Here is a 26,913-nt window from a genome sequence, read left to right as displayed (position 1 = left end):
TTAGATATAAGGTTCACAGTTGAAACATACAGAGCGAATTTTGTAAACCCGGAAGTAGAGTTATTTCCAGTTATTAACCTATTTAAGTGGTTTATGAATTGGTGGAATTAAAATGAAGTTGTTAGTTTTCTATTCACCTTATTTGAAACGTTCTTACGTTTCTTAAAATATGCACTTGTTGATGATAACTTGCACACGTTAACGCCACAATTATTATAGGTTATTACATTTTGTATCGAGAAATATGCACGAGTTCTGCAGTGGATATATTGCGCGACTTAAGGAGCGCAATATTGTTCCGCGAAAGAACGAGTGCATCTTGCTGATGCAAATCTAATAATATTTTTATTACATAGATCTACACATACTTCGCTTATTCCTTTTTTAAACATGATATAAATTTGTTCTTTAGCCTGAGTTAATTAAAAACTGTCGTCATTAAAGAAGATTTGTTCTCCCTCAATAATTTGCTTTTTTTTCTTTAATAGTCTTATAATTATGTGAGTGTCTGTCGGATGGATGAATGGGAAGCTTCTAATCGTATTTAATACATTGATCATTGATATATTTTTTTTTAAATATGATTTTGTGAAATTTATCGTAAATGTCTGTATACATGTGTATTGTTGTTGTTGTTAACTGAAGGCCATGCTGAAAATAAGTTTACGTTTCATTTTCATGTTATGTACACTTTGTATGTTACCTTCATTAAATAAAGATGTTATCATTATTATTATTATTATAACTTTCAAACGTGACAAGATACACGAAACTGACGTCATAACTGACCGGATATGAAATTTGAACGCCAATATGGAAAATATTGACGTTTGAGGTTCCACTGTAACTATATATAAACGGAATGTATAATTGAGTATGTCTAATAATTGTAAATTATATGAACTGAAAGTAAATCGGAAACATTGACAAATGAACATATCTATGCCTTACTACTTTACTTCATGATAAGAAGGTTTCGTTTTACAATACATGTGGTCGTGCCTCCCAGTACGGACATATTAGTATAAATAAAAGTGTGGTTTGACTAAACCTTTAGGGCATGTCAGATAATAGATATAGATTTGAAATAGGTAAATATATTTGTGGAGTATTTAAAACTAAAGATAAAATAAAGCTTATCCAAGATGGAGCTATTGACTCGACTTAATTTGAAAGTACTGACTTTTTGCAAAATCAGCTGAAAGTTTTTTATAGTTTTAAAATTGTTTTAAAATACAATTACCTAATCAAACTTAAACAATCTAACTCCGTGTCTGAGAAGATTTGTTCTTCCTCAATAGTTTGTTTTTTTTTTCTTAAGCGACGTTACATTTATTACATGCCTTGCCATGCACAACAATTGTTAATTTTTATCGTTACTTCATTAATTAATTGTCTTTTTTGTCGGTCCTGATTTTTCAGCTTTTATAAAAAAACTCTAAATTCTCAGTGATATACAGTAAAATGAGAAAAAAAAATGCCTACTAGACAGGACGTAAGAGTTTTGGTCGATGCTAGAAATATTGTCTACAACAGGGATGTGAGATGAGTCTCGTCTTGTAATATCCTCATTTATGAATGGATACGTGATGCATACATAACTGTATTGGAAGCGCATACGAAAATGTATAAGAAAAAAATGCTACAAAGAAGTCATATGTATAATTTCATCTTTCTTTTGTAATATATAGTATGCAAGAAATTGATTCTACCATTAGTTGAAAGTTGAAAGACTCCAATCCTCATAACTACAGCAACAATTACACCTTCATAAATTGTAGCTATTCTAAGCATTATCTATAATAACTGTGTAGGTTCTTTTAATCAGGGGTCAGTTGCATATTGTGGCCCGGGTACGTTTATGTAAATAAAATAGGTAGCTGTATTCTAAAGGCACTTATAAGCAACTGGTTATTTTTGATGTTTGTGGAACTAAAGATGCCTGCGGACGAGTAATTATTGTGTTTTGGTCAAAGCGAAGCAACTCTTTTTCCATAGGGCTACATTGTAATGTTTTGGGTATGGCCCTTTACAAACATTTAAACTTTTGATCCAACCTGCCTAGGATATCTATCCAAGACCTACCAGAGAACGCAAAATAATATACCTGTTGACCATCACTTTTGGGCTCTTTTTCCTCCCGGAAGCCGGAAGCCGGTAACCCTCAGTCCGGCAGTGATTTAAAAAAAAATAATATGAAAATGCGCCATTGACAAAAACATGCATATTGCTCACCCCAAATGAATCATTCAATTTCGTTTTGGCCGTTAACTATTGTTTACAACTTCAAATCAAGAAATAAAACAGTTTTCAAAAACATCCATCAGATATTCCACCAATGGGAGATCACTTTACATTGTAAATATTACCTCGGAATTCCCTATACATTTTCAACCAATCAGAAGCTGTGTACGTGTCGATTAACTTTGACCTCTATTTGATTTTCCTAGTTCCGTGTAGACGGCCGGGTCTTAACTCTTACCTGGACCTAGTGGTTCAAAACTTTAACAGGCGATTAAGCTAACGGTTGAATAACTTTTAGGGTTACTTTTCAACATTTTAGAAGACACAGAAAAACAAATGTATACAAATTAAAGATTAAAGATATTGAACACTAAAAAGTCCTTTCTGTAAAATCAAAATACCACAAATACTAATATTTTGAATCAAGATTTAACCGGCTGTTAGTTTAACAGCCGGTTAAAGTTTCGAACAACTAGGCCCTGAGGTAATGGAAGTCAGACGAAATAGAAACGGTCAGCTCAAATTTGCGGGGAAAGTAAACAGTTATGAGACCTTTTTCTTCCCATCATTATTCTTGTTTTGTCTTTCCACATACTTTAAAAATATACATATGTTTTATGTCAGTCGTTTGCAGATAATACGGTACAGGTCGCACAAGGGGTCCATTTAGGTAAACGGGTACACTTGGATTCGATCAATCTTGAAAGGGCCAGGTTTACATGTAGCGAGTCGTAATATTGCATTTCCCTAACGTGCAAAATCAGGATGGCCATTTTATAAATTGTGTGTATGCTTTGTGTTTTTAATTAATGACAAAATCAGGACTCGTACAAGAATCAGAAACTTATCAAAACGAAAGTTGTACCCCGACCCATTAGAAATAACACGCCAAAAAATCAATTTTGTACTTTTTGGACAGCCTGCTATGATTCCTTTGCAGGAGCAATGCTCATTGTTTTTCATTAGGCCCTACTGAACTACAGGATATGAATGGAATGCCGGCCTAGCCATCTCGTGTTTTCACTAAATAGCATAAATGTACTGAGTGTCAATCAACCAGCATGGAACTCTTCAATGTTTTGAATTTCCATCACCGAGATGACTCATCGATTCATACAAAGCTAGCAGCAGTAAGTTTTCAAACTAAAACCAGAATTTTACATGCAATAGCTGTTTAAATTTTCTAAAGAATTAACAGTCATTATCTCTCACTGTATTTTACAGACATCCAAAACCATGAAGTTTTAATTATTACAAAAATCGAAGTGTATCATGCTACCTTAAACGGTCATTTTTGTCTCAAAATCTAGTGACCTGAAACTTTACTTGTTTTTATCATAGAAACAACGGAATCGGCAGGTTGAAATGACACCTAATGGAGTGGTACGTATATGCAAAACATCCCTTCCCTGACTGGATGTTTTATGTGTTGTTTTTTTCACACTTGTATCAACGCAAATTTGTGCAATTTTCAAATTTACTGTCCCTTGCCCCTATGTCGAAAATCTCAAACACCATCCGGGTGTAGGAAGCAAAGTACTTTTTTTAACTGAGTAATTACAAATTTGCTCTAATGGTATCGTATCATACCTTTATCTCTAAATCTTAATAAGGTCAAATTATTAGACTGGTCCAGGTTACAGGGAAAAACATAAACGAAAGCAAATTAGCATCAATCTGCAAAAGATATGTTATAATTAAATGACAGATACAAAAGTAGCACAGGTGATTGTGATACACAGATATTGACAATACTTTAGAGAAAATTTGAATAGGTAGAGTATACATATAAACCTAGAAGCGGCTTGTATGAACTGTTTTACTTTCTCATTGATAACTTAATTTACGAAGACGGCACTGATACTGATAAAACAGTGCAAACTATACATCTACCAAACAGTCCTCCTAGTACAATTTAGGCTAGATGTATTTACTTGCCAGTTTTATTTTCAAAATGTATACACTGTTAGGCACATATACACATACAGATTCATAACAATATACTAACTAAACCTTGTTTATTTCTGATTTCAACAATAAAATATCACCTTATCTACCTACTACTGTGTTTGATTTTAATTAGTACCGATATTTTAACAACAAGTGATGATTTATTCTCAACAAAAAAAAAACAACCTCTACACCGTTTGCAGGCCTGTACGACATTATTATATATATACACACAAGTTCCAGTATAAAATTGCCGTTTAATTAGTCATTAATTATCTTTATTCACACTTAGTAAGCAAATTTTTCGAAAATAACATCCCGTATTGATTTTAAAATTTTAAATTATTTGATAATTTAAGACAACTTAGTTAAATTGCACGTGCAAATTTCTCTGTCGGCTGGTGGCTTGGATTGAACTGTGTTGATACATGCCCATTATGAAACATCATAACTTACTAGAAAATATATCTTGAAAGCTTGAAAAGAAACCTAAATAAGATATTGTTGTAAATTGGTGTTGTTCTTTCAAAACAGTCTTTTTCTAAATTCAACGAAACTTAGTTTGTCGCACAAGAGCATTGTAGCATAAATGGTCTACGACATTATTGTACCTGTTGATTATTCAGGTTTTGTACCAGATACTGCACTTAGGTAAGGCGTTGAGACTTCAATACGAATGCTGAAGAGTACAGAAATTCTATTAACAGAGGCCAAATCCATGCTAGGCGAACTGTGGGTTGTCATTGTTTATATTATTATCACAAAAGTATATGATACTATTTGTATTTAATATACTAGTAGTTTTAAATAAAACTACTATTCAGGCTGCTGATTGTACGCTTAAAGTAGTCAAGAACAAACTGGACGTTAATGAGTGGCAAAATGGCGACAGGAATTAAGTAAAAACAGAATGTTTCCGTTGAAAGAAACAAATTCGTCTTGAGCAGAGAACTGCATAAAATTTCCATTTAACACAAGACTGCAGTAATTACATTTCAGGTACAAAACAATTCCTAATAAAATGTTAATTTTCTGTTTTGTAGAAAGCAGTTAACAAATACTTTAAAATGTTTTCTATAACTTATATAACTCTCAAAACAGTCCTGCATTTCCGTTTCATGGTTTTGAGCGGGGAGGCGGTCCGAAGAAAGTCCTTTCTATACTGAAACGTGCATTTCCTATATTGAAATGCACAATATGGACACCAAAATCCATCTAGTGTTAATTTTTGTCGATCAGTTCTACTCTCATATGGATCAAATCATATCACCGGAAGCTGTGTGTGTACGTGAAGCTGCAGTCACATGTACTGTTACGTAATCAATGCCAAGTCCCGGAGACAGATAGATCAGTTATGTAACGGAAAAGAAGCAGTTGCCTTTGCAACCATTGCAGACCAAGATCAGCCTGCACGTCGCTATCAGTGAACACCCCATTGAATAATAAGTGGTACTGTCCAATTGGAATCATGGACCAGTCCATTTTTGGAAATTTAGTAGGGTAAAGTTTAATACTTCGACCGTTACATGTGCCCATGTCTTTTCATATATTTGTCAGGCTCAAAGCGCAATCAGTTTTTCGATACTGATGCAATTTCATTGTTTTATTATTTAGCTCGGAGCTGCATATTTTGAAAGACAAATGAATACTATGGATACTAGAAATTAAAAAAAAACAGTTAAAAGTATGCTGTTGCTTTATATCGATTTCATGAAGAACAATCCATAAGATTACAAGGCTTTTCACCATATTCACTACCATGGCAGTCACGAGGCTTTCCAGAGCTACAATTTCTCCGGAGCTGAAAGAAACCCGCTCCACATGTAGTACTGCACATAGACGTTTCGTAGAACGGCAACCAGTCTGAAAATTATTTGTTCATATTAATCTTATATTTGCATGGTTTATATTACAAAATGGTGACACGAAAATAGTATGTCAGCACTGAGTTTCAGTAAGCTGTAAAATACTAGTACAAGAACATCTCGACATATTCTTTCAAATAAAATCGCGGATATGTATATGAATTATAAATTCATAACAAATTTCTTACGTGGACATTCTCCATGGTTACACGGCGAAGTTTCATTGATGGAACCACTGCAATGGAGTCCGTTGTTCTGAGGTGCGGGGTTGTTACACATTCTCATGCGAAAACGTCTTCCATCGCCGCATGTTGTAGAGCACGTGCTCCACTCTTGCCAAGATCCCCATGAGCCATCGACTGCATCAGAATAATTATGTGAAACACAACTTGCTATTTTTAATTCAGTAAATACATAATGTGGCTGCAAATGCAGTTCAAACAAATCGTTCAGCGGTCGCAAATATACACCTAAATGACCGACATGTTTACAAGTCACTCGGCCATGACGTCACGGAAAGATAGAACGTTACAAAGGATGTGCATTCTAGCATAAAACTGCTTTTTGTTACTTTTTGGGGGTGTTTTAAAAGTGTGTTAACAGAGAGATTCTCGCGCTCATTTGCTGTTAAAACACCTTTATATATGTGCGTGTTCCGTGACAAAGAGTAAACGTAATTCGGCCCCCCAAAAAACGGATAATTTAAAAGGAAATATCGTCAACGTAAATAAACAACTCAGACATTCCCGCACATTTCGAGGAAATCTATATTCATTTATCAGATATTACACGTTTTATGTAACATCTTCAGAATCCCTCGGGATACGTTGGTACCCCCGCCAGCACCAACTAATCCCTCGTGATTCTGCAGATGTTGTAACACGAAAAAAAACATGCGTTATCCATGCATTGTGACATGACGTAAGAACGTTTGCTATTCCAACAGCTGACATTAGGTGACGAGTTTGCTACATCAGAAATCTAAAAGAATATGCATCACTGGATTAATTTAAATAATGTGAAGGAAGGAAAACGAAACTGCTAGCCTAATATACATAGAATAAATCACAGTACAGTGAATTCCATCTGTGTATGAAATACATTGTTGCGTTAAAATTTAGCCTGGACGCCCTCGGTGCCCAGACACTTTAACTGCGATTTATTATATGATTATTGTTGTCACACAATTAAGTTTTTGTGTTTTTTTCCTCATTAGAACTTGCTTATTGCAATATAATGAACTTTTTTATTTCGAGTCATGCGGCAATTGTACTTAATTTCTGACGCCATAATCTTATCTCAATAGCCCCTTCATAAACCTTTTTTTTTCTTTGTTTTAAAGTAGACAATCAACTTGAACCGTGTTAGTATTCTTAAATCCATGCATTCCATTTATACTAAGAGTATGCGTTTTGCCACAAATTTAAACATAATCATGATGGTCAATGAAATGATGTTCTACTTACTAGGACAAGGACCTTCGTCACAACTCAAAATTTCAAAAGCTTTTCCAGGACAATCAGCCTCCTTTCCAGTACTGCAACGTCTTAGTTTGCCGGAGGTCCCAGGTCCACATGTTACTGAGCAGGTACCGTAAAACCAACTCGACCAGCTCGCTTAAATACAAGATTGTTTTGAATCTTAGATAAGGAAATACATTAAAATATGTGGATTACATAACGTTTTCTTATCCCAACTGCAACCAGATATGTCTTCCATTTGTGGGACAAAGTACTGACTTTATATTCTCTCTCTGCCTGTGTGTCAGTCTGTCTGTGTCTGTCTGTCTGTATGTCTCTCTGACTGTCAGAAAAGGTTATCCATACTACTCCTCAAAAACATCTAGTTCGATTTCAAGTAAACCTTGCAGGGAGGTTCAGTACCAAGGTCGCTAATATTTTCTGGATAACTTCTTTGTTGGCTTGAGTTGTGAAACGCCGTTAGGTATAAGTATAGATAAAGTTCTATCAAAAGACGAAGATCTTTTTGTGACTGAACAGTTCATACTTCACACTTCACAATGCGTACTTTACAGGTCTCACTCAATAGTTAATACTCCACACTTCAAACTTCACAGCCCATACGCCATACTTCACAATTTAGTCCAGTAAAATGGTGTAAACATACTTCAGAAAATGGGAAAAGCACAAAACTTGGTACATAACTACCTTAGAGCAAAACACTAAAAATGAGCATGAGACCCACTCCAAAAAATCCAATATGGTTGAAAGATCCAAGATGGTCGCCATGCATGTATATATTTATAGAAATACCTAATATTATCTATAAAACTTCTATAAACACTTACAATCACCTGTTTGAATAAATTCAAACATATTATATTAACAAAAATACCGCTCTTCCAACAAAAATGAAAAAAAAATGTCTCCCTTGGATAAAATTTGCTATTAAGCTGAAGAAAAGTAAGAATGCATTTATGTGAGTCAAAATTAAGTATATAATGATAACTGGCATATCAAGAATGTTTAAAATGGCAACAGTCCTGTGCAGAACTTTACAAAAATTGTAAATTGTTATAAATACATTCAAACTTCGTTAACTGGAACCCGTCAGGACCGACAAAATGTATTCGAGTTATCGGTAGTTTGAGTGATCGAAGAATATATTCTAAAGGAATTTGGTTGGGACCTGACGTTAGGTTCAAGTGAAGGATGGTGTTCGAATTATCAGAGTTTGAGCGAAGAAGTTTGTCTGTAGTGTGTATTAGTGAATAAATGACATGTGTTTCACTTTGTCATTAGTTTTCGCGACTCAGAATTTGTTAGTGTTGCTGTATTCATTTCAATATACTTACACTAAGAGAACTAATGACACTAAGTAAAACTATATAATTCATTAACTATGTTAGTGCGATAGACCATGTGAACATCCCTGTCCTGTCAGATCATCATGATTTCTTTGGGAAAAAGTCATTGCCCTTTGACCAGCGTAATCAAATGTACATTTGCATGTTCCTGTAATGTTCTGTTTTTGTCAAATTGTAGCTCATGGTGCCATAACAATAGTCGTATAGTTTAATGTCATAAGTCACTAATGCCCTGATCTATCTCAAACGAAGACCATGAAGATCACACTGCATCCTGAAAATTTTGACGCAGTTGGGACGGGGGTCAAACTCAAAAAATGTGCAGTTCTAAAGCACATACTGCGCCCTTACAACATCCTCGCCAGGTTCTCACGGCGTCTAACACGTTCACACTAATGTTATTACCACGCGCATCTTTACGTCCAATGCGTGCTTACTACTGTAACATTCTTAGTACGACCAGTCAGATTGCACCTCTCGCTTACCATGCTTTAACCATGCGCTTACTACCTTCTCACTGCGTTCGTCGGCTACATATAAATACTACGCCATGCGCCTCTTTTTCATTCCTTCTGCAAGTTATATTGTGTCCGCATCTACACCCAACAACAATCAAATACAATATACAACCCCCCGCCTCCTGAAGAAATCCCACCCCTGAAGAAATCAGTGCAGTCTTATAGAGAGGCCGTGGTGGGAAAAGCAAAGGCAGCGTGAAGGGTATACGAAGGTCCAGAAGTCCACTACAAGCTGCCAGTGCGGCTGAGTCCGTGATTATGTGGTAATTCCTGATGATGAGCGATCATGACCATTGCTGGTTGAAAATGAAGTGATGGGGAATTGGATCCAGTATTCATACTCAATTCTCAGAATGTGAAACAGACACGGTGAGAACCTTCTGTAAACGTGACATAGACATGTTAAGCACCAAAAAAAAACGTATTGATAACCTAATGCGGTATTCTACAACGTGGCACGGACGTAGCATGGTCATACACACAAACGTAAATAAGTCGTAGTGAGAACTCCATTGACGTAGCAAGAACGCAATTACAACCCAGTGACATCGCAATGAGCACGCCATACAGTCTTTCCCGTCCGCACCACGCTTGTACTATGTCCTACTAGGCTTTAATTACATCAATACTACGTCCTTATTAAGTTCTTCCTGCTTCCTGATTCAACCACGTCCTCACTACTTTTGTTTTGACCGCGTCGTCCACACTCGTAGAGACCATAATTATCATGTTCTCATCGGTGTCTACTGTATTCCTTCTACATTTAACAAGTTCTTACTGCAACCTGCCAGTTTTAAGGACGTAGTGGGAAGATGGCTGAGTGTGATGGGGGCATAAATTAGGAGCTGAATCTATCATTTCTACAAAAAAGTATGCTCTAATATCTATTTCTGGACATTTTTACTGAAATCAAAATATATTAGATAAGGACATATTAAATGTGAGTACTTGAGGATTTATTTATCTAATGAGCACATGTATTCGAAAAACAATTTCAATACCAATTTACTAGTTTTAAGACAACACATATTATCTATTTACCGTTTGTAAGGCTATGCCACTACCAGTTAAGCAGTCCAATGTAAGAATAGCACTGTCTTTTCAAACAAAACTAACCAGTACAACGCGCGCTTACCGGTGAATCAAGCTTTAAAATGTTTTTCTACACCTTCCTATAAACAAACTGTTCATATAATATTTCTGTGGTATAGATGGAGGTTTTCGATACTCTTCTTTACAACAAAACATGTCAAGTAGCTGATCAACTATCTGTTCACACAAAGAGTAGGCCTATAGCATGCATTCCTGCATCATCTGCTACACCTCTTGAACATACTAAAAACAGTTGCCCATTAGGTCGGGCACATATGGTGGTCAGGTGTTTCCTAAAATTCCAAGTCAAGATAAATGAGGCTGAACAGAGGTATTTTTGATCAATTGGAACATTTCTGGTAGTTTTTGCCTCAAGTACCTGAATATCAAACCAATAGCTCCTCAAGTGCATTTGCAACCTAGATAAAGGCTGTCGAGGAAGATGTAATTTGTCAAAAGTGCTGAAATGCTCTGCTCTGCCTTATGCAAGTTAACTAAAGTTGTCAACAATCTCGTGCTTGTGTGTACTGACACGAGTATCTGACATGTACCTTATTTCAGATTTCAGCTCACTGTGCAGTGTATATAATATTTCATAGGATAGTTAGTGTTGTCTGTGAAAGCAACTTTAATATTTTCAGCCTTACTTCTCTTTGTTACACAGTTAGCATTATATAATCAATGATGATCAATTTATATGCAGATATTGTGACTGCAGGTGCATAATAAGGAACCTTGTTTCATTTGATCCTACTAGCCCGTCGCTATAATCTATTCTTGCATTTCGAAGTCCAAAACCGAAAGGGGTAGTTGTCGTACTTGGTGTCATAGGAACCACAATTTTATATAGAAACTAAGTTAATTGACCTTCACATTCTCCATATTACCTACCATCTATAAACAAGGTTTCATAAAGAAGTCTTTCGAATTTGCAATTTTGAAGTTATTGAAGAGTCCGCCATCTGCGAATGATGGACGGACATACAGACGGACAAAATGATGTACAAAAGGAGAAAATAAGATAAAAAGCATGTTTTCAATTTTTCCTCCTATCTATGTAAAATTTCTAAAGAAACAATCTCTCTTAGTTTTGAACAAATGCAGAATGACATTTTTTGTCATATTCGTGCACTATTTGTTGCCATAGCAACAACATTTGTTGCCATAGGACCAAATTTAAATGACATTGGCATTCTCCACATTGTCATCTATCCATGCACCACGTATCATGAAACATTCTGCTGTAGTTTTAAAGTTATTGCAGTATCCCACTTTGCATGGCTGACGTATTGACATGCATATGGGGGCAACCCATAAGCCCCCTCTAGCTAAACACTGGTGGGGGAATAACAACAATGTTTCAATATGCTGCTGTGGAGGGAATGCAAGTAAAATAATATAAATTACATATAGTAAAACAAAACATCCTTTAAAATATAAAAAAAACAACACAATGATAATATCAAAGGTTTTAAAGGCTAGATATTAGCCGTTACCGTGGAAACAGAAAGAAATTAACATCATTTGAATTGTTATTTTTGCATTTGATGCAAATTTTGGATTTACTTTATCATATACATGTACATCTATATTTGGTGCATTTGGGGTATGAACGTAAACATAATGAACTTTCATTAGAATCTTGTAAGGTAAATATTGAGTTTTGGCGGCCATTTTGGAAAATGGCCGCCGTATCGGCCATCTTGACAGATATCAAATGGGTCCCATAAAAAAAATGTTTTTTAAGCTTTAATAAAAAGCTGTGCCAATTTTGGTGCTTTTCCCATTTTCTGAAGTACAGCTGTGACCCATTCATTCAATTCATCAATTAAGAAGTAGATGACCCCTTTCGTTTTAGGGCTAGCAGGTCAAATGTCAAGGTCACTATGACCTCAAAGCTGGAAACTGTTTCTAGTAAATATCTGGAGCACCATTGGATCTCTCAATAGGGAGAGCACATATTTACGGATTGTGGGGTCGTGAGTTCGATCCCCGAGTAGGGCATATGTCATCGTGACGATTTGATAAAAGACATTGTGTCTAAAATCATTCGAAATTCGATTCACGTGGGAAAAGATGCAATTACTAGGGAGACGAGGGGGTGGGGGGTCACAGGTTTGTACTGGTACAGAATCTAGGAATACTGGTAAGATTAACTGCCCGCCGTTGCTGTTGCTGTTGAAAAACGGCGTTAAACCCAAAACAAACAAACATCATTTGAGATACATTTGACACAAACTATTGACTGGTTTTACAGAATTAAATCATTGTTACATATCAGCAGAAAATTAAGAGTGGAACCTTGCATTATTTATTTCCAAATAGAACGTGAAAAAATTTGACACCGAGTTCAGACAAAATGAAGCAATAATTTATTTTAACGGCTTTATCAGCTTTAAATTTCTGAAGAACAAAAACAGGCATAACTAAGTTTTCAAAGCTAACACGTTACTCTTTTACAATGATATTACAATTACAACTTGTTTTTATCCAAAGAAAAAAAGATATTTATTAACAAGACTAATTGGTTAACGACTTTTAAAAAGGTATCAATACATTTAAGATAGAAACATCACAATAGGTTAATGGTTAAAATAGTCATTGTATTGTACTGTATTGTATTTATTTTATTGCATTGAATTGCAGCAATGCATTGTATTATAATGTAGGCCAATATGAAATCGCTTGATTAATGATAATATTATTATTCAACTTTCGACTGTTGGTGGTAACAGTACAAGAACTCAGTGAGTTACCTTATGGCAGCTATGCGCGTTCAGGGGAAAAATCTTGACAAGTTGTTTAGACTTATTTTAGAAATCATAATAATTTTAGGCTGTAAAACAGAATGAGTTGTATGTAGATACTTGAGAATAATTTTGAGAGATATTTTTGATGTGACATAATCAAGAGTAACTAGAACTTACCTTATTTTTTGAATTCCTATTTATTTTCTTTAGTGAGTTATCTTATCATTTGAACTGTGATAAAACCGCTTTAGGCTGCAAGCAACGAGACACAAAATTGTACACATATGTGTTGATCAAGATAATACAACCAACCAAGCACACATTATACACTCCCATGCTTCGTTTAATTCTTATCCGAAATTGTTTGCAGTTCACAACTGACACTCTTGTTCGCAAATTTATTCATCCATTTTCCAGCATTTGAATCGCTATTTATCATTGCACAAATAGTCCACACTATCAAAATGTCTGTGAAAGATAAGTCTCATCCTTTTAATTAATCTGAGTTTCCATATTTTCTTATTATTTTCCTTGACAACTGCCAGAATTTCTGACAAGAAACACTTGAATTTTACATAATACCGAATAAGTGAAAGTATCGTTGTAATCTATGAAGACGCTCAGTTATACTTGGTTATTACATGAACATGTTAGAAGATTTTTTTGTCAAAATGTGAAAGAAAAAATGTTATCTATAACTTTGATGTAAAACAAAATGGCGTCATTTAAAAATCTAACGGAAGTGACTTCTCCGTATCGGCCCTCTCTTTTGAACCAATCAAAATGCTTGAATTCCGTATTGGCTCTGTTGTTCTCGTATTGGCCCTGTTTTTCTCATATTGGCTCAGTTATGTTTTGTATTAGCTCTGTCTGTTTCATATGATGTTTGCAATTGATCTTATACAGTGTGTAATATTGTAAAGTTGAATAATAATGTATTCTATTATATTGTATTATATTGTAATTTATGGTATTGTATTGTACAGTTCAACTTGCTTGAGAGACCACGTTTATTAAGAGACCACTTGCATTAAGAGACCACTTTTTCAGTTCCCAGTTGTGTTGTTAAAGAACAAAGTATGTTGTATTTAGAGACCATTTGTGTTAGGGACCATTTTTTTGTCCTTTCCTTAGGTGGTTTCTTAATGCAAGTTGTATTGTATTGTATTGTATTGTATTATTATATTGCATTGCATTGCATTACACTGATTGCATTGCATTGCATTACATTGATTGCATTGCATTGCACTGCGTTGTTTTTACACATACGTGGGCAATCAATCAGATGACATGGAGTTGTTTCATTTCCAGATCCACTGCAGTTTGTCCCGCCATACTGAGGTAAGGGGTTGTCGCAGTTTCTCGTGCGAAACTGTATACCATCATCGCATGTTGTTGAGCACGTGCTCCACTGTTGCCAGGAACTCCAGTAACCATCGACTGTGATAGATAAATAATTTTTACCACTCCTATTAGGTGTGTGTACCTACATTTTACAATGCAAGATAAATTTCAGAATGTCTACTATCAAATACAAAACGATAGGCGATTACCTGTATTGCGATTAATCATTAGCTATGAGTCATATCAAATAGAATTATGTCACGAGAGTGTATATGGATGACGTTTCCCGCATTAACCCACAGTTTTATCTTACTAAATACCTTTGGACACATATAATCGACCTAAAATCAAATAAGACTTACTAGAATGTACTTGTATGATGTAACTGTTACACAGTTGCTATGACGAAATACATTGTATAACTCGAGACTAATCATGTATAACACACAGCTTACTTGGACAAGGTCCTGCGTCACAGGCAACCGATTCAAAATCCATCCCTGTACAATCGACTGAGTGTCCAGTACTGCAAGTTCTTACTCTGTGTGTTGTTCCAGTTCCACAACTTACTGAGCATGAAGCATAGAACCAGCTAGACCAACCCCCTGCTGATTGATAAGGCAAAAATGTAATCATGTTGTCAGGTCGAGTAAGAGAAAATACAACTTTAATACTATCATGATAATTTGATAAGAATCTACAACAATGGTGATAATAATTACAACTGACATAAATTGTTGTGAAAGGCTTTAGGAATACAACTCCTATTCTCTAATTTCATGAATTTGATAATTACATCTGTTAGGTCAAACGCTGTTTCGGTCTTCGTATTGAAAACATGCAAATTTCAAAATCTACACAAATAACATAAAGGGATCTTGTAAATGGCAATATAGTTTTTAGATGTATTAGGCAGTTGATAAGAATACAGATAGGACATGGTGATAAAATGTCAAACATCATACAATTACTGTTTAAAAGAAATGATGGAACAATTCAAATATATGACAGTATGATTTTACCACCTATAACTGTGACTGTTGAATTTGGTACCTGTCTCTGCCGAACTGAAAAATAAATAAATAAAGGGATCGAATGTCAGTACCAGAACTTGTTATTTGATAAAATTCAACGAGTTCTATTAGAACAAAAAAACCCCAACATAATGTGAACAAATAGTGCATTTTTAAATTTGAAGTGAACTACATTTTTTTACATTCTGACAATCTTACCTCGTTCACAAAAACAACCGATTTATAAACACGCATAGAGATAAGTTTTTTTTTCTCATGCATTCAATGACTTCAGGTAATAGATGACCACTTTTGTTTCAGGTCAAGGTAAAGTTTAACTTAACCTGAAACAAAAGTGGTCACCTTCAGACAACAAGCAATCATCCTATAAAGTTTGACGCCTCTAGATCAAACCGATCTCTAGTTATTAATGGAAATCGATTTCAGCTCAATATATCGTGACCTTGAGCTTTGAGCAACCGGCTTCAAAATCGACAGGGGTTCCTGTGCAAAAGCGCATATCTCAAAAGTTATTAAGATATCATAGGGCTGTTAGTCAGCAAGTGATGTTGTTCACCTGGAACTTTGTTGGGGATTTCATTCAGGAAGAGCAAAGTTATAACCGTTAACTTGGAAAAAATGTGTGGCACATATTTCAAAAAGTATTTGACATTGAATTATGAAATCGTTTAGAAATATTATTCAGAATGTGATGTTGTGCACCTGTTTTTTTACACCATTCACGCCCATAACACCGACCTAAGCGGCACTTTGTTAGAAAATACCGTTGATACTATCCCATTATCGAAAAGTATCAAAACTGATAACATTGAATCCAGGATGACATTTTACGGTCGACACGAGACGTAAAAATTATAATTTCGAATGTGAATAAAATTTTAAGAAGATTATTCGGATGTTTGAAATACAACAAATATATAAAGCAGGAAACATTACTGATAGTAAGCAGAAGTCACACATCACAAAACAGACCATTCACATACAGAACACTGTACATGAAAGATATAGCAGATATAGTACAGTGCTTCAAATACCCACCAACTAGGCATATTCTAATGAAATGAAACGTATGCAAAACGGGAGGGTGCCTATGGAGACGACGGAGACAAAAGGTAAGATTGAGCGTAAAAGGAGAACCGCCAACACATAGAATATATATATAAGATATAAAACAATACGGAAAAAAGCAAGGTGAAAATATTGGCACCGCCAATGCAAGAAGACCCGGTTGGATTGAGTATAAAATGGATTTGGATAAAGAATGACGAGGGAAAACACTAGCTGAAATTATTGGCACCGCCTTGGTTAAAATATAAGAAAATAAAAAAAAAGGAAAACCACAGGCCGCCCAACAAGACATAAACGAAAATGTTGCAGGTTCTGTTTGATTGAGCCTGTTCATGGACGGTAGTGAAAGTGCAAGCTATTGTCCACGCCCTCTAGCCCCGAGTTGAGCAGAACTCAACATTTACACATGTTATAAGTACCAGAATTTAATTTGGAGACATCCGCAGATATATTCATATGACTTGATTGAGTATAAAATGGATTAAGATAAAGAATGATGGGGTAAAGAGTTGAATTTCATATAACATTAAAATGTCACCGTATTGACAAATCCACGGATAGGATAGCATCCCTCCTGATACCACGGTATTGCAATCAGCATCATCCCATTGGCCACCTCGAGACATATCCATGACAGCGCAGTCTTCCTGGTCGTGATACTGGTCAATATATCGTCCAGGAATCCAGTTGATGTAATGTACAGGGTCACCTTGAAAGGAAATAATACCAGTAACAAGTGTGGATTTTTATGAAATACTAGTGGGAGCGAGATAGCATCTCATGGGCACGAAATAACTAAATCGTACCCAAATGATATGATACTTACCCATGAAAAAGAAATAATCAGGTCGTGGCCAAAAGAAACTAAATCGTGGGAACAAAATACTCCTGACCATTAGTTAAGCATCTGGTTGCCTCTAGATACATCTCATCTTGGCTGTACAAATTTGTGGAAACAAGATACTCTTTCGTGGCCCAAGCTAGTTATCGCGAGACCACGAGATACTAACTCCTGAAAATGAATGCTTAGTACTATATCGAAACCACGAGGTAATTATCTTGTGGTCGGAAGTAAGTTCCAAGAGTTACTCTCTTGTGGTCAAGAGATAACATAAAGTTCAGTTCTCCGTTAATTAATAGTTAAAATGAGAAGACAAAATGCTAACTGAACAAAGGAATTTACCAAACTGATATAAGCAAGAAGTCCGATTTGACACTAACTCGAGTAATTTTAGCATAATGCAGGTTAGACAAACATACAAATACACACACTATTAGAACTTGTTTTCCTACGACATTTTACGAAATGGTATCATCTCCTTTGTGCTACATTAATGATTCTTCACATTATTATCTTATCAAGGTCGTTCGTTGTTAAATTATCTAGAAACTTGTTTAGATCTCAATCTTTATATTTCGGCAATCAACGATTTTTACCTGAGTTCCATTCCCACTGCTCTTCATTTATACGGTCATCTAGACCAAGCCATAGTTGTTGCGTAACATTTATTGTTGTAAGCATATTGGAAACAAAAGTCTGTTCATCAGCACTTATAATTGAAAGTAAATAGCCTCCTTTATTATGGCAGTCTTCTTTAGCATGTATCCAACTGTCATTCAAAGGCACAAATTCATAGCAGTTCTCTCCGAGCTGGAAAAGGTACTGTGACTTTACACGCTGTTTCACTTCTTTAGGACACATGCTTATAACTACAAATAAGTTATTTAGATAAATAGTAATAAAGCCAAGATGTACGGTCGGGTACATTATTGAAATATACAAAATAAAATCTATATAGCGGTGCTGCTGTTGAATGACCCTAGGTCTTTGGTGTAGTGCATGCATTCTGCGCAATACCAATACGCTGACTATTGAATTTGAACTATTAAAATCAAATTCCTATAATACATTAAATTTCGAACTGGCTTTTATAGAGATTTTACCTAAAAAGTGACATCCATACGACATTCCACATGCCAGAAGAATGAAGAATGTCAGATTATTCTCATGCTGTAAATAACGTTAAACGTACTACATTTATATAGCTGTTTCGCGCAATAATTCCATCGTATATATGCACAACTGGATAAAAGTCAATACCTTAAATGTTCCTATTGTTCTTTATCGTATCTTTTTCGATTCAGAAAAAAGATATTTTATGTAAAATATCTAATGTTACGCTACAAATGATAAAACTAAACCCGAACTCTGTTTTTTGAAATCTGATGACGCTTCTATAAAAGAAATCATATCTGCAACTACAATCAGTATCATTTTTTTATATTCATCCCCATCAAATCAAATACATGTATTTACCCCACAATTATGTTTTGTTTTATTTGATTAATAAAATATGTAAAAAGATCCTTTTGAAGTAAAGAATGCAACCAAGAAGAATAAAAGCAGACTCCGTTTGAATGAGTCTGTTCATGAGAGGTAATGAAATACGCCCCCTAGCACCGGCTTAAGCGGAACTCTATTACACATTAACTTCTGTCTGCCGTGTAAACTTACGCCACTATGTTCATGCCGTCAATAGAAAACGGACTACTTTAAAAAACAAACGCAACAAAACAAACCAAAATGGTTTTTAATGAAAAGGATGAATAAAATTAGGTTGTGATCTTTCTGGGTCTGGCTGAATTATTTTTTTGGTTTTTATTATTTTTGGATATTTTTTGTCTTTTTAACACATTATGTCAGTTTGTAAAAGTATACAAGCATCAAATTTTAACAATCAGAACATTCACCTCTGTTTTACCAAAGGCTTATAATCTATTACGCAGTACCTGTTGCTGTAGTAGCAGTGACAGTCGCTGAGGTTCTAGGAAAATGTGTTCTTGTTGTTGATGTAGCTGCTGGTGTTTCCGTAGTAGAATATTCAGCTGTTGCTAGTTCTGTTGTTACAGTAGTTGATTCGTTTGTTGGTATGGACGTGGTGAATAAAGTAGAATTGCTCGATACCTCTAAAAATTGTATGTATTTCTGTAAAACACTAGCTAGCAAAAATAGAAACTCTGCCTAGATATCAGTTATGTTAGAGTTTAAAAAAAAACGTCTTGAGCAGACTTTCGGTATGGGAATAGAAATTTATTATGATTTGTTTGATCTCAATAATGTTTCAGTTATGGCTTAGTCGGGAAAACACTGATTTATATTTATTACATGCACTAATTAGTGGATTCCCAAGTTGTTAGCTTGAATACGAGCGCGCATGTGGTGCATGTTTTCACGCATGTTTGTTGTCTTACTTAACACCTTAACACACGCAGAGTTGTTGCAAAACCTAACAAAAGTGTCCAGTATGCGTGAGGTTATAATGATCAAGAGTAAGTCATTATGCCTCAGGCAATAATATAAGATAAAATGATAGACTGACATCTCGTCATAAATCTTAAATTCAGCATTAAAAGCTGATCAAAATTTCTAAATCATGAAAATTGTTTCATTCGCCGTTAGCTTTATCAACGACATTAACAGGCATTTTTGTTTTCAATTTACTATGTATACAGTCCAGTGCCTCCACACTGGTCCCTCTTTAACAAGAATACCTCTAAATCTTTTCAACCGTTCATTTGAATGCGTGTACTTACAAAAAAATATGAATAGCATTCTTTCGAAGTAGAGAACGCATCCGAGCGCGTCTATTCACAAGTGCTAATGAGTGCAACACCCGTCACGCCTATTAACAATAGCTTAAAAAAAGAAATTTTGTTTTACCAGTTCCGTAAACTTCCACTTCACACAAAACAATGGCATTGTATGATTCTGTCATCGTCAACATGACATATCGAGCTTCTGCTGAGACTTGTATGTTGAAAGTCCCATTGCCGTAATCAGTATTATTATAAACGGCAGTTGAAGCATCAGGATTGTCAACGTGTTGTTTTGTCAAATAAAGTCTAAATCCTGTGAGTTGGTCTGCAGTTTCAAAAATGTAATATGTCTAATTCTCAGAGTCAATCATAATTTTATTTTTTGAACAAATCTCACTTTAAGGACTATGCTATTTTGACAGTGCAAAATTCCTATGTAAAACTGAGATTGTCGTAACAACGCGAGAAATGCTCGGGGTTCAAAGAGAAACTAATAATAATAAAAAATGTATCTCCGAGTAAATTATAAAGTATCAATGACACTCAAAAACATGTTCCAACAGTGCACAAGAGGAAAATGCACAGGAATTTTCGGGGTAAGTATTTGGTACCGTAAGGCTCTTATATCTATACAATATATATATTCATCAATCAAGGATATGTCAGTGTAAATGAGCTGAGCGTTAGTTTTCTAAGAAAACGTCGTTAAACTGGGTTACACAAATCATACGTGCACCAATATTTTACAAAAATATGTCCGCCATGTTTTCTTCAGTGAACGAAGTAAAAGGAGTATTTTACCTTAGAATTCCTTATTGTATAGTGCGATTCACTTTCTAATCTAAATAAAGTATCACTTTTTTATAACATCCCACTGTCCGATCTTTCTGATCACGTAACGATCACTCACAATTACAAAATAAAACCAATATGTCATCAAAATTATCACTTTACACGGCTTCTTGGACATGACGGCCTACTAACATGAAATTTGTAAACATACGCCAACCAAACAAATGATGAAAGATCGGGACTTTTTCAAAGATATGTTTTATTTCCAGTAATTTTCTGATATTCTAACGAAATAGCAACCGAATTCTATGCACAGAAATGACGAAGAAGTTATGCAATATAGCTTTTAGTTTAAATTTTGGATCTATCTTTTTACAGCCCAACAATAGACATGTATGTGTCACAAATACGGCTTGTCCTCGAAATCAGTGTCAAAGGTTACTAGAACATAAATAAAATAAATAAACAATCGCTTACAATGTTCCTGTAAGTCCCATAAGATGAAACGGCTCGTATATATACGTTCATATATATATTCTGTACCGGAAACATCGACAATCACAGTTCGATCTTTTCCACGAACATTTAAAAATTACTTTTATTCCTTTATTTACATTTCAAGCATGACGTTTCATATATACATTCAAGAACGTAAATTTCGTGCTTTCCGACCATCGTGGTGTGTAAATTTTTGTAATTAAAAGTATGGTGTATTCGACAAACCATTTGTAATTTCAGGCGGTAAATATCATTGACAGTATCATTTATATTATCGGGATTTAATTGAATATATAAGTTTAATAGTTGCAAAAGAAAAACGTAGACATAATTGTTCACTTCACAAGAATGAAAATCAGCGTGAGAATTGAATAATGGTAAATATTTCAAACATTACTTCTAAAGATGCCTCCATGACCGGATGGCCAAGGTCGCTGACTTTGAATTCCTTGCCACCGGCGTGGGATGGTGTAAGGAAGCCACCAGCTGACTTTTTGAAGGTCTCTGCCTCTATCTGGTACTCAACTGAGCCCCAAAAATGTTTGGAGGGGCACCTGGAGGTTTTCCCCAAAAAAAAAAAAAAAAAAAAAAAAAAATGGAAAAAGTTAATTGTATCGTTTTGATGTTACTCTAAACCCAACAAAATAAAAAAGATAAACATTTTCCCCATAGTTGTTTGTTTGTTTGCTTGTTTTATTTTTATATAAATGAATATGCAAAGGGGTATTTGTTTGTATCAGTGTAACGTCAAAGTATAATATTATAATTATACATATACAGTGAACGCCGAAAGCATACTATTTTCACGAGGGGTTAATGCTTTGATGTTACATGTAAAACAAACATATCCCTACTGTATAAAGGTAAAGGTCTCTTTTTAGTTTTTATTATAGTGTCACCCTTATTGAAAGGGCCAGCCAAATTGGCTTATGAGACACCTTTATTGTGCTAGCCAACTATCTCCCAACTCCTACCACTTTGCCAGGCGCCATACGGATAGAAGTCTGTAACCATTCATTCAACTAACTCGCGGCTGACGGACCGGCCTTTTCGGGACGAGTCCCATGACCCCAGTGCAAAATCATCCATGCTAAATACTACGTAGGATATGTTTGCTTTCTCACTCTCTAACACTTCCGAAACGATCTATTTGATTTTTATCATAGAGTTCTAGTTTATTTTTCACTTTATATTAAAGCAAAAATTTAAACTTTGAAGTTTAGTAGGTTGTAGCATTCCGTAGGTCCAGCGTATTTTTATTTCCGTGATATTCCTTCTGTAGCCAGTCACTATCTACAAAAATGTATTGTAAAAAATGCTTTTTAACCAAAGTGGAAAATATCAGGTACTTGAAAATGCAGCTTTCTAAAAGGCTAGTTAGAATTCTCGATGTCATTTGTCAGAGATAGGCTACGCTTGTAAATAAATAATATTATTACAAAATTAATACTGCTATTTTTGGTGCACTTTTCGGACTTACGATAAAGTCAAATATATATTTAGTATATTAATTTGAGCAATACACTCCCTGTAAATGCGCACTACGTACAAGCGCTCAGGCCCTTCTCGCACACCATACTTATACTTGGGACTTCTTTAATGTGTAAAGGCATGTGCACAAAAATGACAAATTTTACCCACACCTGGTTAATTTTAATGTGTATTTTTAGAAAAGTAATAAATGGAAATAGAAAAATAGCTCTCAGCTCATTTACACGGATAGTTCAGCTTTACTATGTATGTTATACTTTTTCGCATTTATGCTTGATGATATAGAATACTTACCCCGAAAATTGTGACCCGAACATACTGATAACTTTTCCCACTTTAGTCTTTTAATTAAAGTAAGAGTTCAGCACTGCATGGTTTTAATGTATTGTTACACTGGAATAAAATTTGTTTTACAATAACTTCGAAATTTCTCAGAAATAATATCATGTACCCCACCCACCTAATTCATAATTTCAGAATAACATAGGCCTTAATTTACTTCCACTTCAGAAAATAGTGTTGAACATAAGACATGTATACGTTTCTTATAAGTGAAGAGCATTAGATTTTATTCTAATCTGTATTTGTTCCAACAATATAAGAGCATACATACTATGTAGATCTCTAGGCATTCCATTTACAATTACTTGATAGACGGCATAAACCTTTCCCAGGTCTACTTCCCACCAACTCGTTTGGGCCATTCCGGACATAGTTGCACTATAATATTGACTGGTAGGAGGGTACCCACAGGTAGTGTCGCCATCAACCGCAGTGTGTGCACTCCAAACACTGTTACCTTCAACATAATTCGAGCTTTGAGTCGCTGTCTTGTTGATTGCGATGCTTCCTGTAGCAGACATATAGAAGAAAAACATGTGACTTACAACAGTTAAGTGCTACCGGTGATAAATCTGTTTACCGCCTGATGAATATTGTATAGAAATACTTCTACTTGTTAAATTGTATGTTATGTTAGACGTTTATTCACGTTCTGATGCGTCCTCGTGGTAGAATTCCTACGCATGGGCTATAAACAATTTTAATGCAACGACAAAATCACTGTTATCGGTTATATCCTAAATAAGGTTTATTATAGACAATTAATAACAAACTTTAAATAACGAAAACAAGTTGACAAGTAAATGTTAGTATTTATTTCATTTTATCTATCCAGTTTGTATACCGCAACATAGCTCAGTCGGGTAAAATGCAGATAACAAATGGATATAAGCAAATCGTTTTGTGAGATCGAATCCTCATGAGGATATTTTTTTTCAGATTTTTTTCCCATACGTTTTCATTTTTGTTTTCATATTTCGTTTCTTTCTTTGATGGTTTGTATTTGCATAAATGTCTTTATGTAACATATTATTATACCTCTCTTTCGTCTACAATGGTAAAATCCCGTTGCCCAAAAAAAAAAGAGATATTTTGACTATCAGAAATATTTTCAACCTTTTTGACACGTGACCAAGCAAAAGTGACTGTCCGGTCATGTGATCGCGCTGATATTTTGAATGTCATATAAGGGCAATTAACTGCTTCAATGTTTTAGCCAAATGATTGCTTCCCTTGTAAAGATATAGTAGTGACGTCAGTGTTCAATGTGTACACAGGCGATTACCGCGCTAAAGATGAAACTATTGAATTAAATGAATTAAAAACATTTTAAAACATGTTATCATGTAATAAATTTTGTTCGGTATAATAAAATAAATATCATATGGTAGCATGTGCGACATTGATATTGTCAACCCTCGAAACAGAATGTCACCACACGGCTTTCGCATTGGGTGACATTCTGCCCTCGGATTGACAATATCAATGTCACACACGCTGCCATATGATATCTATATAATACTATTTTCATTATTCGCTTAAGTGCATGCATTTAATCAATATCATATTTGATATGATGCTAAACCATTCTCGTCTGCAATATCGGCTTTAGATATTTCTCTGTCACGTTGTCACAGAGCACATGAAGGAATCTAAATTTTATATGCAAATATGAAATAAAAAACAATAGATGTCGATGCTGAGTTCGAGCCGATATGGCAAAAGATCCGTTTAACATGGACAATATTTTTTACCTCTGAGCTAATTTGTAACTGGTTCTAAAACAGAACTATTTAGATTTTAACATGTTAGAAAATGTTGAGAATAGAAGCAGCTGGAATCAGAAGACTAGTTTCAAATTATAGTAGATATCTTGCAAGTGCATTTTTTATACAATTTCATAAATTTAAATACATATCTTATACCTAAAAATTACCTAGCAAACATAGATTGCAGTACTTTCGGCAGTGTCTAGTTGACCATGGTATATAGTCTCCGGTACAAATATGATCACGTGCGTATCCTGTGCAGTTACTGTCGGCATCCATGCAATAAGCAGGCACTTCTATAATGAAACAAGAGCTCTGCAACATGGCAATATCTGCCTGAAATTCTAGATCACAGGACGAGGCAGTAAAATTCAAAGAAAAAAATCCAGGAAAACAAGGTTTTCACACTTTGCATCACGCCAACAGTTTCTTTTTAAAAAATGGGTCACGCTCTGTTATACATATTTGATTGCATTCAAACATACCATTCAGAAGTAGAGATATAATAAACGTGGATGTGTCATTGCCATAATTTTTTAATATCTTTAAGTTTTTCATCTGACTTGTACATGTAGCAATATGTGTAAAAATAAGTCACATGTTTAGTTTTGTCTATCGTTTTAGGAAGTTTTTCAAAAATCTTGAACAGTTTTCTTTCTGTCTACCAATTTTGATCTGTTGTGAGAAGGAGACAAAGGTTGTTTATGTCTACAACGATTATTAGTATTGCAAGAAATTATATTCCACTGTATTGATAGGCAGATTGAAAAAAATTGAATATGCAACTCTTCAAACGTGTATGTTGTGATTACCAGACGGACAGAAATTACAGAACTTTCGGCAGTGTGCTGTTGACCATGGTATATAGTCCCCATTACAAATGTAATCATGTCCATAGTCAGCGCAGGCATTATCTACGTCCTCACATGTGAAAGCCGCGTCTAAAATGAAACAAAACACAAAACAATGGAAAGTAAAGTATTGATAACTAATAAAGAAGATTAAAACACTTTGTAAAACTTGATAAATTTAAAGGATGAAAACGTTAGTGCTACATTAATTAGTTTTAGAAGGACCTACACTATAAGTCATATCGTTATTACCGTGGCCTATTTCTGAGATCGCAAATCTGTCAAAAACGTAAATGAGAAAAATATATATCTAGAACTGTTTATATATGTTAAATAAATATCAAATTAATCATACGAAAGACTGTAATATCGCATAAGAATGCCACACTGGTAAGAAGATATATTAACTGAGTTTTAAAAAATACCTAGCACAGGTAAGATGATGAAGAAAATGAGGCTATCCATCCTTTAACTTTTAGTACCACACGGACAAATATATTAGATTAATTCCGTAATAAACTGTTGCAATGTTAAAATTTTGTTACACCTATTTCGTACACAGATTCTTATCTTATCTTATGAACTACTGCACTTAGACTGTCGTAGTTCATTTATGGAAGCTAGAATTGGTATAATTATCACCTTAAAATTAATATCTGTCATCTGCATGCTAAGACTTTAAAATAATTTTGGAGCAAACGTGTCTTAAATCTATGTCAAAGAATTTAGAATTCTTCTATTCTAACATCTTTTTAAAAGTGTCTCTTGTTAAACTATTACTTTTGTAACAAGATGTCGAGTTGAATCCAGGACTGTTTCTAGATATTCCATCAGAATATACGCACCATATAAGACAAAATTAGAATATGTTTTAGATAATT

The 26,913-nt window shown here is 34.8% G+C and overlaps 1 protein-coding gene across 5 annotated transcripts; it reads right to left on the bottom strand.

The window, feature by feature from the left end:
• Positions 1-5,872: 5,872 nt before the first annotated feature.
• Positions 5,873-26,610, bottom strand: LOC123559120 (A disintegrin and metalloproteinase with thrombospondin motifs adt-2-like). Of its 5 annotated transcripts, none has more exons than XM_053524427.1 (14): positions 26,458-26,610; positions 25,994-26,122; positions 25,349-25,477; positions 23,684-23,920; positions 20,414-20,614; positions 19,483-19,659; positions 18,130-18,402; positions 17,231-17,401; positions 15,613-15,657; positions 15,046-15,198; positions 14,516-14,686; positions 7,526-7,675; positions 6,248-6,418; positions 5,873-6,057 (listed from the first exon to the last, which is right to left on the bottom strand). In XM_053524427.1, the coding sequence occupies exons 1-14, from the start codon at positions 26,495-26,497 to the stop codon at positions 5,903-5,905; spliced, it is 2,202 nt and encodes a 733-aa protein (XP_053380402.1). In that variant the 5' UTR covers positions 26,498-26,610; the 3' UTR covers positions 5,873-5,902. The 5 variants fall into 5 exon arrangements, with proteins under 5 accessions (XP_053380402.1, XP_053380403.1, XP_053380404.1 ...); XM_053524428.1 differs by having other exon boundaries at positions 15,046-15,195; XM_053524429.1 differs by having other exon boundaries at positions 15,616-15,657.
• Positions 26,611-26,913: the final 303 nt, after the last annotated feature.

This window comes from Mercenaria mercenaria, chromosome 15 (assembly GCF_021730395.1).
Source record: "Mercenaria mercenaria strain notata chromosome 15, MADL_Memer_1, whole genome shotgun sequence".
NCBI lineage: Eukaryota > Metazoa > Mollusca > Bivalvia > Venerida > Veneridae > Mercenaria > Mercenaria mercenaria.
The sequence above is the reverse complement of the archived record's forward strand: the minus strand, read 5'-3'. Positions and strand labels throughout refer to the sequence as shown.